Source organism: Cyprinodon tularosa, unplaced genomic scaffold, assembly GCF_016077235.1.
Source record: "Cyprinodon tularosa strain WSP-4 unplaced genomic scaffold, ASM1607723v1 ctg772, whole genome shotgun sequence".
In the NCBI taxonomy this organism is placed as follows: domain Eukaryota; kingdom Metazoa; phylum Chordata; class Actinopteri; order Cyprinodontiformes; family Cyprinodontidae; genus Cyprinodon; species Cyprinodon tularosa.
In genome coordinates this window covers 398,297-417,021 of record NW_024039532.1, presented here as the reverse complement: position 1 = coordinate 417,021, position 18,725 = coordinate 398,297, and the positions used below count along the sequence as shown (strand labels likewise).

The following is an 18,725-nucleotide window of genomic DNA, read 5'->3' as shown; positions in this document are numbered from 1 at the left end:
TCAAACCATTACTATGGAGGAGAAACTGGGAGGTCACTAAAAACAGCTCAATATTTTAGTAGTGTTCAATTTTATTACAAGCTAGACCTGCACAGATATTGACCTTTTAAAAGCTGCCATTTAATAGTTGTATTACCTATTAGCAAAATAAATAGTTTATACGTACTCTGAAGCAGTTAGAAGTTAAAACTTATATTATCTATGAGGGACTCATAAATAATCTAATGTGTAATATGCTCCTCTTCATGTTTATTCCTAATTAATCTGACAAATCTTAAATAACATATTTGATTTAGTTTAAAGAAATGAATCACTTTCTATATTTTTGTAAAATCAGTCTAAACAAACTTTTATCATATTTTTTTTATGTTCTTTAGTTCTGAAGTTGAAGTTTTCCTTTTTCCAGATTCATTTACAAAGCTTGTCTCAATTTGCCTGCGGAGTGGGATAGTTTGTAGCACCATTTCCTTTTAGCAAAAAGGTTTGATTCCTGTGATTGTTAGGTTAACTGAACATCTCTAAATTGTCCCTAAGAGTGACTGTGTGTATGGTTGTGTGACTTTGTGTTGTCCTGTGATTGGTTGGTGTCCTGTCCAGAGTGTACCACACATTTCACCCATGGGCTGCTGTAGATAGGCACCAGCTCCACCATTACCCTGACAGATTAAGCTGGAGATTTCTCAGGATACCTCAGTTTTTACATCTTTATTGTCCATGCTGCTATTCTATAGTAGTCACACCAATCACAGTGAATGGCACCATGTTTGTTTAGTCTACCAAATCAAAGGTTTACCAAGAACAATAAATGTTATGTCTGCAAAAATAAAATCAACTGTAATGCTTGAGTAGAGGTGTTACATTGTTATAGGTACTACATATCTAGAGGAAAACAGCAATGGGGCGGTAAAGTGGATCAAACTTACCTGTAGATAGTGACAGGGTCTCAAGCTGGGTTTAAGGTCAGTGGGTGTCATAGGCTTCTCCAGGTTGAGTGATGACTTCCTGTAGGCTTCCTTGGCTTGGCTGACGGTTAATGTTGACCAGGAGCTCCTTTTCATGAATTTGCCCTCAGGGGCCATGCTAATGCTCTCGCAGGCTGAGCATTTGACGTCGTTGTTGCTCTTGGAAGTCTTTAGCGACAGGTCCCCCGCCATGTGACTGTGCATTGAATCTGGGTAACAGTGGCTGATGTGGTCAATAGGATGCCGTGACATGATGCTCGGTGTCCTGTAGGTGCTGTCACTATCGAGATTGTCGTCCGAACTCCACCAACCCGCATGACGCTGCTTTCCTCCACCATCAGATTTACGGTCTTTGCTCTTGCTGCGTTTGCTGTGTTTGTGGTGGCCTTGGTGGTGGTGATGGTGGTGGTGCGAGCCATCCCTGTGTGAGTCACTTTTGGTACCATTCATCTTGGAAGATCCCTCTAAGGAGTGGGACTTTGTGAAAAGTTTCTGTACTGAGTGAACTAAGTGGCGAATTCGGCCGGGGCTTTCATTGCGATGTTCAGTAGTTGTAGTTGTTGTGGAGGTTCGTTGGTACTGCAAAGTGTGGAAGCCATCTCTGTGCAGTGGTATTTGCTTTTCAAACTGATCCAAAAGATTTGCAGGGATCCTGTTCATTTTGCCACTGCCACCATGTGAGGAGGAGCCACCGTCATCCCGAGAATCCCTACCACCAGAACTGTTTCCACCTCCATCTCTTGAAGCACTGCCATAATGCATACGAGGAAAAGTGCTACTGGATATTGAGTGATCAGTGGTTGATAGGGACACCGGCATCATCATGCATTCAGAGTGGATGGAGCTCCGGGGGGAGCAGCGGTGATGACTCTCAAGGGCACAACTGTCAGTGGGGCTAAGGAGGTAGGTGGGTGACCGCGGGTCTCCATGGTGAAGATGGTGATCCAGCGAGTGGTCACATTCGGCCAAACCACATGCATGAGGTGAAGTAGGTGACGTAAGCTGGAGATGGGCAGGGCGGCCACCAGAGAGACCCTTCATGTTCCTGGGTAGAGGGGAGTAAGTGTCCTCATCGAAATACTGTGATGGTGACCACGAATACTGCTGGTCTGTGAAAGAAGGAGATAGAAAACAAAGGAAATGAGTAAAAAACATTTATTCACAGCAGAACAATGGGATCTTATCACGTATACATTGAGCATTATCAACAACTTTTCCTCATTTCAACCAGTGGGCACCACCGAAAAGTCCATAACTGTGGACATGAAATCCACAGGCTGTAAGGACAAAACCTCAGGAATTTTATAACACCTTTCAAATCACATCTGTGGTGGCATAATCCTGCTACGAGCAAGAAAACTATGGCAGTTATAAAAGGGAAGGGCAGAAGCCTGCAATGCCAATTTTTCAATGCAAAGTGAAATAATAGCCTATCACTTCACTGTATCGGCATCATCTGTCAAAGCCTGGAAGAATGCACTTCGAGGCATACGGCCAGATAGGAGTCCTTGCAAAGCAATCACCAAATCTACTATCCTTCACTTTCCCTGGGTGTCCTGTTGTTTTAGATGGAAAACTAACTCTGTGTGATCTGCCATCAAGGGCAAACATGCTATAATAACATTTGTTTAATTATAAGAAATGTTTAAGTTACCATTGAATCCTATTGGAATCTTCTTGCTATGATGTTAGAATATACACACTTTAATTCGGGATTAAAAAAGATCAAAACCCATTACTTCAGTTCTTCATGGAGGATTTTATATCACGTGAATGGTTTTCAAATCATTTTATACCACAACATAAAACTATTTGTATTTTATTGTGTTTTTTGAGTAAGAACACCAATACATTCACCATCTTCCTACAATTTCCTTAAACAAAATTCAGAAAGTACAATTAGAAGTAATCTAGATAGATTCCAACTGTGTGGAAATAATAATAATAATACATTTTTATTATTCAGAATTTTATAAACATTAATAATAAATCTAGAGTACTTAGAACTGCAGTTTTTCTGTGGTCTCAGGGTTGTTAGAGAACAACAGAGACCAAAACTGCTCATGAGAAAAGGCAAGGATTATAAAGAACATCAGAAGCTTAGGACATATTCATAAACACTGTCCATCATTTTAAAATGGAAAGAATGCTTCTAATCTTCCGACCTGCCAGTACAAGGCTACCCATCTGAAGTGTCACGTTGGGCAGGGGGATCATTAAACATAGAAGCAGCTCAGTTGGGAAAATCTGTCAAAGTTTCAGGCAGAAGTAACCCTACACATACAGCTATAAATGAATGTTATAGATCAGACCTTATTTGTGTATTTTTATCTGTGTGAAGAAAGCAAAAACGGTTAGAAAATGATATTCAGAGATGCAGGTTTTCCAGTCTGAGAGGCAATTCAATCTCCAGACAATCAAAGCTAATATCTAACAAAGGTAGCCCTACAACATATTGATTTAGTGTGGTTAATTATGAATGCAGCTGCTCAGTGGAACAGTTGGCAGCACTGCTGCCTTGCAGCAAGAAAGTTCAGGGTTTGATTCACGGCTCTTTCTGCTTAGAGTTTGCATGTTCTCCCTGAGCATGCGTGGGTTCTTTCTGGGTACTCCAGCTTCCTCCCACAGTCCAAAAACAAGGCTGTTAGGTTAATTGGCTTCTCTTAATTCTCCTTAGGTGTGAGTGTGTGCATGAATGGTTGTTTTGCTGGAGATAGGCACCCGCACCCCTCGCAACCCTGCTTGGGATAAATGTGACGCAAAATGGAATGGATGGATGATTACAAATTCAGGCTATATTTTTATTTCCGTTTTAAAAAAACACCCATAGATTCCAATCCTTTTAACTATTATGGACTGTTTAAAGCTGGGCTAACACATACAATGTTAATGAAGTAGGAAAAGTTATATGGTTGCCACATAACAAAATGTTGAGGTAGTATGAATACTTTACAAGGGGTTGTGGAGTTTTGTGGTAGTAACATGTTTTGAAAGCCTTTTTACCTTGTTCTTATGAAAACGGGAAGAAACAGGATAAAAAAGCTAAGCTTATTTGCCTCGGAAAGATATGCCTCATAAAAACCATCGACACTCAGGCTGTAACCTCATAAACTGAAGGAGAGTTTTTATGAGCCATGCGTGGGAGGGGTTCTGAAAGGAGACCGACTTTAGACAAAATTGTAGCACTTTTAGACCACAAAAATTACCCTCACTACCAGCTCCAACAAGCCCAAGGCTGAAAATTCAAATAAAACCAGAGAAGAAAAGGTCAACCCTCAAATCTTAGTGTTATATTAGAGCCAAATAGCATGTAAATATTTGCTGCTTTTAATGCCCTACAGCCAAACATTTATAAAGAGAAATATGTAAGCTTTTATACTGTCTTATCTTTAGCCTTCTCCAGAACAACAATGTTTCTCATTACCTTTCCAGTCATGTTGAATTACAGTACCACCAAGTCATTTAAACCCATTATGTGGCACCACCGCCGAATGCAGTGTTGAGAGGGCCCCACACGTCTTAGCCATTTCCTTGAGACCGAGCTGACCCTGGTCTTTTGTCAGTGTTTGCCACTTCCTGTACTTTGAATGTTGGCCTCAGATGAGGTCACCATAACCAGAACATGTGCTCCCCGTATTTTCCCGTTTTGTGTCTACATACAAAGGAGTAAAAGCTTTACTGCAGAATGAAAGCTATAAAAATGGTGAATGTGGCTCCTCTGGGCCATGTCACTGCTTCACAGTTTTGTGGATTGAAGATTTATCTGTTGGTTATGTTAGGTCTGACAGGATCTCAGATCAAAGCCGGTGTTTTATCATAAAGTTTTTTTTTTTTTTACAAAAACATGACCGTGGTAAAGAGCATTCTTTTTGTCAGTCAAGTGGGGCTGGATTCATTCAGGTATAGACTAGTTTTCAATGCAGTCATTGAATCTGCAGTGCAGTGTATCTATTCCTACTGTTCTCCAGCTGTGATCAAAACAAACAGATGTATTTACCAATCTTATGAGGATCACTATTTGGCAGCCTTTATAAATTTAATCCAGAGCACTCTGGCGAGACATGTTGACTCAAGAGGGACTGGATTACTAAAGGCACTCTGCATAAACTTAAACGCATTTAAAAATATTATGAATTAATGCATTTAAACAGGGCAAATCCTGAGAACATTTCAGCTCTGACTCAGACCTGCTCAATGTTTCAACCAAAAGGGTGATGGGATATTACTGATTCATATAATGTTTAATTCCTGCCTTATGTTAAGTCACTCTCTTACTCTAAGGCCTTACTTTGACAGCTATCTACTCGCTAAATAAATCATCTCCCTACACAGTTGGGGGATTTTCTGGTAATATACAAAAGATGTCTACCATCTTTTTCGTTTGTTTTACTTTATTATAGCTTTTTTTTTTTTTTTGGCTGCTTCACATTTTGACATTACTGACAAAACATGTATTTAGAAAGATTTTAAGGATTTGTTTATATTTGCATAATGGAGACGTAGAAATTGAGCTCTATCATAGATTGGCATATAAAAAAACAAAGAGGAGGGCAGTCATGACTAGCAAACAGCTGAGGTCAGAGGTTTACAAGATTACAATAATGGGGATTGGCATAAATTAAAATTTAGATTTTATTTTTTTAGATTTTGTTTTTGTTTTGTTGCTTACAGTGAATTTATAATACAACATGAAACTGCAAAAAAAAAAAAAAACCTAGAAGAACTTCACACAGAAGTACGGTAAACATTTCTCATGTCAGGACATTTCTCATGTCCACACTAACTAAGGTACCAAATACTAGTTATTTCTGCGTTCAGTTTGCCAGAAAACTGGCCTGATCTTAGAACCCTGAAAAATAATTGGAGTACCAGGGTGTAATATTGTACAGAAGCCTGGAGCTGTCGTACTCGACTTTTTTTTTTCCTTTGACTTCTCGAGAAAACAACATAACTATCTCGTTATCACGGTTAAACCATTAATTGTTTTCTCAAGATAACAAGATAATTGTCTCATTATCATGAGAAAACAGTTATTGATTTCTTGAGATAACGAGATGATTGATGAGTAATGAATGAGGCTGGCCAACAGCATTCCATCTATGCCTGCAGTATCCATAGTTGAGCAGTTGTGGTACTGTGTGGGCGCAAATAATCCGTTTTTTTCCCCCTTGTTCTTTTCAGTCATTGTCAGGTCATGGTGAATGATGGATTACATATCTTTTAAGATATGTAAATAAATACATACAATACTTTTCAAACAAATATATAATGGTTCAAATGCTTTCTTAATTAATAATGTTTAAAGTGTGGTGTGCATCTTTTTGTATCCACAGAACACATTGTTCAAAATCATGTATTTGTCACAGTTTTGGTTCTGATTCAGTTTTCTTTTTGAGTTTTCAGTCTCACTTTAAGTCGTGTTTTTCTTTGTTTTCTAGTTTTATTGGTTTTATTTCCATTTCGTGTTATACTAGTTATTTTTGATTGTATTTGAGTTCTTAGGTATTTCTTGTTTGCCCTCTTGTGTCGGTCTACTTTCCCTAGCTCTTTTGTAGACTCCTATGTTCACACGTGTTCTCAGCACATGAGCAGATTAGCCTGCTCTTGGTTTCTCTCTCCCATATATGCACCTCCTGCTCAGTCACTGTTGCTGGTTTGTTGTCATTTCTTTACCCCCTTCTTGTTCTGGGTATTCCTGGTTTTCACCATTTTTGGATTGTGTGGATTTATGTTTTTGTATTTTTGCTTCTGTTGAACCTTTTTGAAAAATAAATCTGCAAGTAACATCCTTTAGCTTCAGTCTGTCAGGAATCCAGTTTTTGTGTTTCCTTTCCTCCTCCACCAGGTGGTGCCCCGTCCTCATTGGGTCTCCCTGCACACCTGCAGCTCATTGCCTCATTACCTGTGGAGTGTTCTTAAGCTGCTGACTGCCACTACCTCGACGCCAGAGTGTTTGCCAATACTGGGCACTCTAGCCATGCTTAGCTTAGCAGAGACTAACCTGGGTTTTTGTTTTTGATTCTCTAGCCAAGCTGAGTTTTTCTGAGTCAAACCTAGTTTTTGTCAACCTGAGTCTTAACTTTGTTTTTGTCTCTCGGCAGGAGGTCATCCTGCAAACTGGATTTGTTCTGACCTTCTCTCTCTGGAAGGTTCAACTGAGCTTCTAACTGAGCTGGGGTTCCAAACAGGAAGTTTGGATCCACTTTCCCCAAGAGGTCGTTTGAGCTTCACACCAAGCAAAGGTTTCTTCTGCACCACAGCCCGTTCTAGTACTGCAGGAAATCTGAGTGGCAGTCAGCTTCTCCATTCACCAAGGAACAACCGCAGTCTGAGTTACCCAGTCCGCCCATCACCAAACAGGTCAATCTCTGGTACAATCCCCACAGGCTGGATTCCTTAAAGGACACCTTTTCCTGGAGAAGTGAGTCTGCACCCTTTTCCTCCTATTCAAAAACAAAGATTAAATTTTCCCACTGAGCCTGAACTAACCGCAGTGTCTTCCCAGGGGCGGATCTAGAAAAATATTCATGGGGTGGCAAGAGGGGGGCAGGAATTTTTTAGGGGTGGCAGCATATGGCATTTGTTTACACTGAATTTAATCACAGTTATCACAGTTTGGTGAGAATAGTATGTACAGTACTAGTGTTTCATGTGAAACAGTTCATATTAATAATACATCGTACAATGAGATCTCACTTAATAGGAGAGAGAAGAATGATAACACTACTTCTAGAGGGGCCTTATGACAGGAAAGGTATTAAGGTAAGACACAGGTGCTGAGTAGTAGATGTGTGAGATTGACTGTCAGAGAAGCAGCTTTACAGCATTTGCACAAGAAGAAACTATAGAAAGAAAAAGTTACTGATCAGAGATCTATGGACTGAGCTGGAATAAAGTGAGCAGAACTACACAGTAGAAATAAATGGGTCAAGGCACCAACCAAGGTACCGGACATCTATGTAATGTTTACTCTGAACACACATTTACCCCATTTGTTCCTCAGTTACTTGACATACAGCAGTTAAGGCAACATGAAAGGGACATTTCATGCATGTAAATATGCTGTAGATAGAGCTGTATATGGAGGACCAACTCTGCCATATTTAAAAATAAATACAGAAATAGATAAATGCTCAATAAATAAATAAGCATACAATTAATTGCCACCAAAAATACAATCAACAAATAAATGTAATTAGATATTATATTATAATGGCAGGCAGAAATGTTAAAAGGGCAGGCAGAAAGAAATAGCGGCGAAGAAATAACCAGGGTAAAAAAATACAAAGGAAGAATAAAACAGACAAAAATATGATAACATGCACATAAATAAATACTTAAAAATATAAGTAATTAAAAAATGAAGTTGAAGATAATAAATGACAAAAAAATAAATAAGGTAAATATTAAAAAGGCAAAGAAATAAAGAAGCCAATTAAAAGAGTTATATACCTTTATGACTAGCTGTATAATTTAATTTCTACTTGCATTTATTTGTTGTTTGTATTTTTGGTGGCAATTAATTGAATGCTTATTTATTTTTTAAGCATTTATTTATTTCTGTATTTATTTTTAAATATGGCAGAGTTGGTGCTCCATACTGCTGTATCAACAAAAAGGCAGGTTCTGTATGTTACATCAAAATCTCCACAAATCTGAAAAGAAGCAACATAAAAATAAATTTTGCTTGTGAGTAGGTTCATACAGGTCATTTCTGGATAGTTTCATATTATATATACAAAACAGAAACAACAACACTGCTTCATATTAAGCAGGATTTACACCAGTATCACATTTTTAACTTTTAACACTTTTGGTTTTATTAAAGGAAATATCAGATTTTCTCAGGTGCCAAAACAAAACATAGCAGCTCTGTAAAGGCTCACCAGAGAGCAAAACATAAAGTTAACATGACTATAACAGCTGAATGCAGCGATTTCCATGTTGCTCAGCAAAACGCTTCACAACTTTATTTAGATCCAAAGCCTTTGTGCGTTTTGATTTGAGTTCAACCAAACTTGATCGTCTCTTTTTTGTCATAGTTGACCGCAAATATGTCTTTATGAGGCTGAGACGTCAGGCCTAACTTACATCATAGTTAGAGGAATAACGTTCTGCAACCTGATTTTTATCATCTGTAAATCAGCATTGCAGCTATGCTAGCAACATTGTGCTTTCATTATGATTTTATTTCTCTATAGATAGTTGATCAGTTTTTACCTGTTTCATCCCGTGTCTCCTCTCCCCATCACCCCTGGCTCCCTCGCTTTGCCCCATTCGGTTTCAAAACAATCAGTCTCAGTCGCTCTCGCGTCATCTCGTGCTGCATTCACTGCAGTCCGATATTGGAAATTAGCGGTCGTAATTCTCAAATTATCCATAATTTATAAGCCTCGCCACCCCTACCACCAACTGGGGTGGCAGCAGGGGTGGCAAGGCTGTCATTTAGGGTGGCATTTGCCACCCTATGCCACCCCAGTAGATCCGCCTATGTGTCTTCCCCTCACCTTCCAGTTCCGGTTTGACAGTGTTCACTGCACTGCACCCATATCATTCTACTCTGAGCAGCACTGGTTTCATCACATTATTCCTAAATAAACCTGTTAAAACTTTTCCCTGGTCTCTCTGTTTGGTCTTCTACATCTTGGGGTCAGATCTTTAAATCAAATCATGACACAGCCTCCATTTGGGTCCTCCTTCAAACCTCCACCCAACCGTGACAGTACAAACCAGCCAGAAATGGAAACAGCAGAGCACATCCAGGAGGAAGCTAAACTGAGCTTTTTTAAGGATTTGAGTCCTGTGAGTTGAAAGAGGTTTGTGAGAGACAATCTGAGCTCCTTGCTGCTATATAAATAACTGGGCTGTTCTAGGAGATTGAATGGAACTAACACGCTGCTGCAGCCCAGTTCCTCAACCAACCTCCTCCACCAAGACCACCACTGACCTCCTTACCTGTTTCTCCCTTTGTCATCTCCATCCCTGCTTATCCTCCTTCTCCTAGTGCTAAACCTCTTGTACCACCTGCCCTCTGCAAGCACAGGAAACGCCACCAGCAAAAAGTGTAACGGCCTCCCCAGTGGGTCAGCCTGACACTGTCCCTTCCTCTCCAGTGGGTCAATCTTAGCCTGCCACTGTCTCCCCTAAGCGTCAGCGTCAGCTAGCCTCTATCCACCAACAAACCAGGTCAGTCCTCCCTGTGGTCTCAGCTGGCACCTTGATGACTCCCAGCTGTCACCACATCTTAGGGTTGTTAAAAAATTTATTTCTCCCAGCCATTCTCCATCCATTCTTTTAGACCTTTTCCCTTTCCTTCCAGCTCATCAGCTCCATGCCAGCCAGCCTTTCCTGAGTCATGACCCCTTTACAGGCCAGTTTCTGGGCTAGATTCCTTTAGCAGGCCAGCTCCTGAGCCAGCCCTCCCTTCTCCTGACTTAGACCCCTCTAGTTTTCCCTCTCCAGGCTCAGTCCCCTCTAGTGGCCCCTCTTCAGATTTAGACCATATTTCTGTTCCCTGTCCAGAGCCCCCTGAGCCCCCTCTGTGCCGTCCAGAGACCCCTGAGCCTGCTGATGAACTGGTCCCTGATTTTAAACTCAGTGAGAATTTCTTCTCAATGCCCGTTAGCATGCGCTCCTCTCCTCCAAGGCCCCTCAGCGGGTGTTCCTTCTCTCCCTCCTTCCTGGTTCCCCCTCCACTGGGTGGAATGTTTTTTGTTTTTGGACATTTTAGCTCTGGGGGTACTGTCATGGTTTTGATTCTGTTTTAAGTTTTCTTTTTGAGTTTTCAGTCCTACTTTCATCCATGTTTTTCTTTGTTTTCTAGTTTCATTGGCTTTAATTCCATTTTGTGTTATTCTAGTTATTTTTGATTATTTTCTTTTGGTTTGTTGTTATTTCTTTGCCCCCTTCTTGTTGTGAGTATTCCTGGGTTTCAGCATTTTTGTATTGTGTGGATTTACGTTTTTGGATTTTTTTCTTCTGTTAAACCTTTTTGGATAATAAATCTGCAAGTAACATCCTTCAGCTTCAGTCTGCATTTGGGTCCTCCTTCAAACTTCCACCCCACCGTGACAGTTTAAAAAATATATATATTCTCCATTATATGTTTCTGTCTCATGAAAAGTGTATACAGAAATTAGTCAAGAAAAGCCATGTATAGAACAGAGCAAAGTTCATACTTGGTGCAGCTCTAAATTAGAAATATAAAACTATCAATTGTGTATTGTGCATTGACTATGTCAAAGCATGTAGGTATTGAAGTTATAGCATGATTGTAAAAACTGTTCCTAGGTATATAAAACCTCAGTACTCTGTTTCTGAGGCCCAAAAGCAGCAACTAGAAAACCTAGTGTCCTTGGTGTTAGGATTATTATTATTGATGATGTATGAGTCTGTTAAACCCTAATAATACCTTCTTCTTATGTGTTAATACTACTACTATCTAACGTGACAGCTGTTCTGTCCAGACATGAAGTTATCGTCATTATGTATGTAAAAAAGATTTGGAAATAAAATGAGAGTATACAGAGTGAATGGATGATTCTTAACAGCGAGCTATCTGTCATGGAGCATGCGGAATGGCCTTAATCTAAAAGAGCAAGGAATTATTTTGATATGGCTGGAGCCAGGGATATATCCACATTTGCAAATGTTTATGATATAATGTGACACACCCTGATGCTGGAGTTGTATAACTGTTTTGTATAACTTCTTTAACAGTGATTCCGGGCTGACTACAACAAAACGCGAGCCTGCTGCCATCTGTAGCCTAAGCAATTGCTCTGGTCTGAGTAAGATTACAATTTCCGTTGTAATTTCGATCTAAAATATGTTATGTCTCATGGCTACATAATAGATATACATTATGAAGTGATATTTAGGGGAGTGGCAGCCTAGTGGTTAGGGCATAGAGCTTGGAATCCTGAGGTTCTGAGTTCGAGGCCCACTCACACAGACTGCCACTCTGGGTCTCTGAACAAAGACCCTTTAACCCCACACTGCTCCCTGGGCGCCACACAATGGCAGCCCACTGCTCCCCAAGGGATTGGATAAATGCAGAGAGTGAATTTCTCCAATGTGCGATCAATACATTTAAATTAATTAATTAATTAATTATTATGGGAAGTGTATTGACCTTCACTAGTTGCTTCTTGTGCACCATGGTACAGTTTTTAAAGCAGCAAGTTTGCACAATCTCAATGGAGCAGTGGTAAAAGTCTGCAGCTCCCGCCTTTGGCTGAGACTACTGTAGATTTCAGAGAGTGGAAATGTTTCTAGTCCCTCTTCACAATCACCATAGCATTGGAGCTCCATTGAAAATCCGCATCTATCCACACTGAAATGAGATGCACACAACCTGTTCTGTGCAGTGTTTGCAGTTTACCCCTACTGTACCCAATATGTGGGTTGACTCTAAGGGATAGAATAGAGCTCCGACTGCAAGCCTACACCCAACTAAATGTAAAGGCAGAGAGAACAGTGGATTACAATTTTTCCAGTTCCTCTTTATGTCATCCTAGAGTGCAAGTGATTAGTTTCCAAGAACTGTTCGCAGTATGTTGATATTGGTGATATTTATTGGCTAAATAATGGGGTGTTTAGAAATTTTTATGATTGCAAACCCTCTCAAGCAGGAGATTTTGCTCATTCATCATGTTCTTCCACCCTTGCCCTGCAGATGCATGGTGCAGAGATATCAGAGATCTGAATGCTAAAATTATATAATTCGGCTGAGCTGACGGGTAACTACAAACCATCCTTGAGCTATGTCCTTTGCATCATCAGCAAACGAGTTAACAGTGTTGCTAGGATGGTTGCTGGTATAGCCATTGATGTATATAGTTTACGATAGAGTACTAAGTACACATCCCTGTGGAGAACTTGTAAAGCTGCAGAGATATACAGTAGGGTGCAACTCTCTGAACCAGGTAAAACAGACAGTCCAAAACAATTTATCTATTTAAGATCTGATCTAAAAATTGTCATAAAAATCTTTTTATAGTAATTATACAAAAAAAGTATATATAAAAAAAAATAAAGACAAAGAGACCCTCATGGTTTTACCCTGTGTTCTAACTACCAACTACCAACTATCAGTTTTAGTCCGTGAGGCAGACACTCTGTCTACTTTTAAGACTAGGCTTAAAACTTTCCTTTTTGATAAAGCTTATAGTTAGGGTGGCTAAGGTTATCCTGAGCTCTCTCTCTATATTTATGCTGCTATAGGCTTAGACTTTTGGAGGACATAGGGACCCCCATTTCATCATTCTGCTTCATTCTCTCTCTGTTCTCCTATTCTGCAGAATCTGTTAGTTCAATCTCTAACCTTCTGCTCTCTCTGCTTTTCCTCAGAGTAGCTTTGCCTCGTCTGTTCCTGTTTGGCTGTGACGTCATCCAGGAAAGAAACATCAGCTGTGCTGCTTCCATCAACACCCTTGTTTGTAGATGTTGGAGATCGGCCTGTCTTCAGGTGTGGTCCTGTTTCTCTGGCCGTGGCTGGGTGGATGTGCTCTCTTCATCCTCTGGCATGGGAGCTGCCTTGGAGCTCGTCTGCCTGGCTGTGTGTTTCCTGGACGGGGCCGCCTTTTACAGCTGCTTGTATCTCTGCTTCTGTCTCCTTGAACCCCAGTCGGCCTCGGCAGATGGCCGCTCACACTGAGCCTGGTTCTGCTGGAGGTTTCTTCCTGTTAAAAGGGAGTTTTTCCTCTCCACTGTCGCTACAAGCATGCTTAGTGTGAGGGATTGTATTTGAGTCAATGAGTCAATGCAATCAACTGGTTTTCCTTAGATAGAAAACTTTGTATCAATTTGACTGTATGATCTGGTTGAACTGTAAAGTGTCTTGAGATGACATGTGTTGTGAATTTGGCGCTATATAAATAAACTGAATTGAATTGAATTGTTCTTTCAATGGTATTGATTTTTACTTATAAACTAAATCTGTCTGAGAGTTTTCAAAGCCTCAGGGGCTAAACTGTGACAAACCTGCCACACACCTGACATAAGGTGTGCAGTGGGAGCCAACTGTGTAAGAGGAAGATGCTCATTTATTAAGGGCTTCTGTTTGGGGCTGCCGCTCTGCTCACATGCAGGTTGAAGTAAAGGTCGTTTTGCTCCTCTTAACACATTAGCATTTAAATAGCATTATATCTTCACTGAGTATCACTGACAGCTCCCACTCTTACCTTGGCTGAGACTCTAACTGGAGTTGAAAACAAAGTTAAAAGATAATAAAGCGCTGCACTAGACTGAGAGATCAAAGGCATGCGACCTTCAGACTTGGCAGGGATAGCTTTGCACCTAACTACGCCACCTTACTGCTGTTTATGAGAAGATTTAGATAAAGGTACAGTAATAGTGACTCCTGGCATTGAGGCAAGGCACCAGGTGTTTGTCAGTAAGAGAATGTGTCAATCCTTTGTTGGCTGGCACCGAATATCCAAAACGCCACAGGTTTCAATGGGAAAAAAACCCAAATATATATAATAATGGAGAACTTCATAGCAGTAAAAAAACATCTATTTAGATATATTTCCATTGAAATCACCAGATGTGGAAAGCTGTATGTCCACAGTTCTGGATTTATTTTAGAAACTAAAAGGAAGGAATATGTCACCTTAAGCCTTAAATTAGAAATGTCCCGAGCTTTCAGATTGGAAGAGTTAACAACTAAAGTAATGATTCTGTCAGCTCTGACCAATATTAGCACTGACATCCAGAATGTTTTGGGGAGATATCCTTCTCACTTGTCCACCCAGGTGACAGAACACAGCACATCATGCACATATGTCAAGTTTGACACATAAGGTTAAACTGCTGTCACAGTGCCTCTCTGGCTAATGTGATTTTCAACCAACAAGGAGAACAACTGGAATCTAATCTGATGTTAGAGGTTGTTATTTTTCTCTTGGGGCGAACAGCCCCTTGACAACCAAAAGGGAGAACAAGACAGTGATCATTTCTTGAAAGGTGATTGACAATATACTGGAAATGGCAACAAATGTTGTCATGCTGCATTTGTGACATATTTGCATGGCTTTAAACAGCTATCAGAGCTAAACGCTATTTAAACCTTGATTTCTTCTGTTTGCGGAGAGGCTGATTGTTATACAGAAGGGAATTTATGTCAAAACAAGGTTTTAGTGACACGCTGTTTGTAACTATAGTTAATACACTTCAAAATGTAGTTGTCTGTCAAGAGACATATGCACACTTCAGTCATTTGCATTAGAATAATCCAAAGAAAAAGACATGAAAAGTCTTCTATATACAACACATCAGTATGTATCAAAAGGGTTAATTTTTTAACCATGAAAGAACTTCTTTTGTTACCCAAGCCTATTTTTTTTTGTTTTAGACTCAGACTCAGACATACTTTAATAATCCCCAGTGGTAAAAGTGGTATATATATATATATATATATATATATGTTTGTATATATGGAGCATGTAAAAAAAAAGTAACAAAAGTATAATATCTTAGTATAATATCTGAAAGTTTGAAAGAAATCAAACTCTCAGATATTATACTGTTCTAATAAAAAAATCCTCCTTTTTATTAAATTCGGCTAAATTTTATATTATATTATTTCTATAATCTTTTTTCTGTTGTAAACACCATAATTTCCACATTGTGGGACAATAAAGGGATTTTCTGTTGTTTTCTATTCTATTCTATATATAAAAAAAACTGTTGGAATAAAAGATTTAAGTCTAGTATGTCTTATTTTTTGTGTTTAGCTAGTGTCTTGGTAAGCATGTGAAAAAAAAAAAGATTTCATATTTTTAGAGTTTATAAAGAATATTTTTTGTTGCCTACAATCACATTTAGCCTGTTTTTTTTTTTTTTTTGCCCATGTTGCAACAAGTTTGGACATCATTGCTTTGAACAGATTGAAAGGTCTCCCTGCTCACAATTCCAGCCAGTAAAATGACAATATGACAGTTTGACTCTACACTACTTTCAAGAGTGCCTGTTGTGCTCTTAAAGGTCTCTCAAAACAGAGCTCTATGAAGAGAAAATAGAGCTGAAAGCTGATGTTTTGTCTAGTAACAGAGGAAGTTTGACCTGCAGGAATTGTACTCAACCTAGAGAAGGATAGGTTTAATATAGAGCCATTAAAAATAAATAAATAAAAAAACTACAGAAACACATTTTAGATAAGAGGTAGTGTGAATTGTAAGACTGAGGGTGAGAAAGGATTTCTAAGGGTGAGCAGAGTGACTCCTAAGAATAAAAATAGGTAATAAAGCAGACAAGGGGAAAACAGAAAAATAGTTCTAAAGTTTTGAATTCAATTCATTTATATAGCGTCAATTCACAACACGTCATCTCTAGGCATGTTACAATTCAACCAGATCATGCAGGCAGACAGGTTCAAAGTTTTCTATCTAAGGAAAACCAGCTGATTACATAGACCCATTGACTCAGAGGCAATCCCTCACACCAAGCATACTTATAGCGACAGTGGAGAGGAAAACTTCCTTTTAACAGGAAGAAACCTCCAGCAGAACCAGACTCAGTGTGAGCATCCATCTGAGAGGCCGACAAGGGGTTCAAGGAGACAAAAGCAGAGATACAAAAGGAATCTGTCGACGAGCTCCACAGGCGTCCCAGGAAATACACAGCCAGGCAGATGAGCCAGCTCCCATGTCAATTCATTACAAAAAAAAACATTTAAGCCTCTAAAGTAATATATAATGCATTCATTATAGTGTTGTGCCACAGGCAGATGGTCTTTTTCTCATAAATGTATAATTAATAGATACTTTGCTGTTTAAACCATGAATGCATCTTTCCTAAAATCAATTCAAGAGGAAACAAACAGGCTTTTGAACTGTAAGAAAATGTATTACAAATGTATTACATTATTAGGATAAAGAAACAACTGACCAAGAGGAAATGTTCTAACAATATAAATGCAAAAACATGCACTTTTTTTTACTATACATTTGAAGATTTGAGAATTTTTTTAAAGTTATTCCAATATTTTCAAAGATTGCTTCTAGTCTAAAGCAATTCACATTAGTTGTAGTTTTCTGTTCTGTATTGCCTGGTTTGGTGATCTGGTCTGTTTCAGGTTACTTTCTTTTCTGCTCTGCAAACCTAGAGTGAGTATCTAATATCACACTTGTTTTGGGTTAGATTTTCGGCTTCATCAGAAAGACTGTTTACTCTTTTTCACTCTTTTAGTCCCTTCTTTTGGTTCTGTCTGCCATCTCCCTAAATGTTGTTCATCATAAACAGTGTCTGATTGCAAGTCCTCTTGGCTGGGATTTTGCTTCCATAAACAAGGGTGTCATACTCTACAAAGTAAAATATGGACTCTGGTCTTTATTTGCACGCTCCTTTGACACCACCTCCAGGCGACATTAGCACCATCACTTTATATGCTTACTGTTGTACCAGTCTGCATGTGATACTGTAATGCTAACACACATTGTAAGCACTGGAAAGAGAACACTGCCGTTCCCATTCTTGCTTGGCAATCAAACATTACATCCCACGGTGTTTCTCACAGTAGGTTCGAAGTATGTGGTAGAGCATGGAGGAATAGATTAAAGCAAAGAGGACCTAGCAGAGGCAAGTGGGAAGTGTCTAGAGTCAACATCAATGCTTAAGAGGAGACATTTATACGTGGAGCTGCATTTACAGGGGGGAGTTGATAGATATAACACCTTCAAGAGTAGAACTAAATTAGCAGATATGAATAGTCCTCTCTATCACTCTCTGCACTAATCTATTCACATTTTATAAGGCAACTTACAGTCTTTTGAACAACAATTGTATTTTTCTTCTTTAGCACGCAATTTGACATATGCTGAGGTGAGTTGAATGCCTCCATAAAGTATTTAGGAGAAAAAAGATTACAGCGGCTCGATAAAGAAAAGCTGCTGAGCTTCGAAATACTTATCGTAAGTCAGCCAACGTTGGAGTGTGTTATCTGTGCTATGCTCAGCACTCCTCCTTACTCTCCTCTCTGTCTGCCAGTCAAAAAGGGGATGGAACGATATAGTGATGAAAAGTTTGAAAACAATCTCTTTAGAGTTACAAATTTTAAGGCTACTATGTGCCCTAACTTCTTAGGGCTGGAAAACTTTTGACCTCAATATTTGGTATGATAATTTTATCCCACACATCTTAGCGCTGCCAAAAACGATGTGCTATCTTCATGTTCTGTGTGATTCAACCAACAGTCTAAACCGCCTAATTCCTTTAAAGCCCTCTTTCCCATCAAAGCAAATGCAGAAACAAACCGGAAGTCCAACAATGCCTCTGCTCCCCCCACGCAAACCCTGGTTCAAACAAACTGCTCTATGGCGGGGCGGGGGTTTGCATTTACATGATACAATTGTAAATCTGGCAGAGCGATCTAGCTATGAATAAATCATGCTGAATGGGAAATTCTGCCCCAGGAAAAGCCCCACAAGTGTGTGTGAGCGAAAGGAAGAGAGAAAATCCCGTCTTATGCAACAACCCGGACTGCATTCTCATGCAACTTGTTAGAGGATGCCTCAGAACTGCTGTTGCCTTAGCAACGCCCTCTGAAGTTCACATCTTCCACTGTATTTGCACCAGCTCAGGATTCCGACAAAAGATCTGAGATAAATTGAGATTCTCACCCTGCAGCCGGTTTAAATCTAAATTCAGTGGCTTTATAAAGGGCTATTACCATAAAGCTAGTTTTTGTCAGTAATTTAAAATTGAGATATAAGTAATACACACAGAAAAAAATATTTCAAGTATTATATTATTTCCAAGTAT

The 18,725-nt window shown here is 39.4% G+C and overlaps 1 protein-coding gene across 1 annotated transcript in view; it reads right to left on the bottom strand.

Annotated features, from left to right (window-relative positions):
• Positions 1-18,725, bottom strand: part of LOC119773631 (disks large-associated protein 2-like) — a 236,315-nt gene that overhangs the window by 24,108 nt on the left and 193,482 nt on the right. Inside the window, exon 3 of the mRNA XM_038270691.1 lies at positions 924-2,071. Within this exon, the coding sequence (XP_038126619.1) occupies positions 924-2,071 (1,148 nt within the window). The remainder of the gene's footprint in view (positions 1-923; positions 2,072-18,725) is intronic.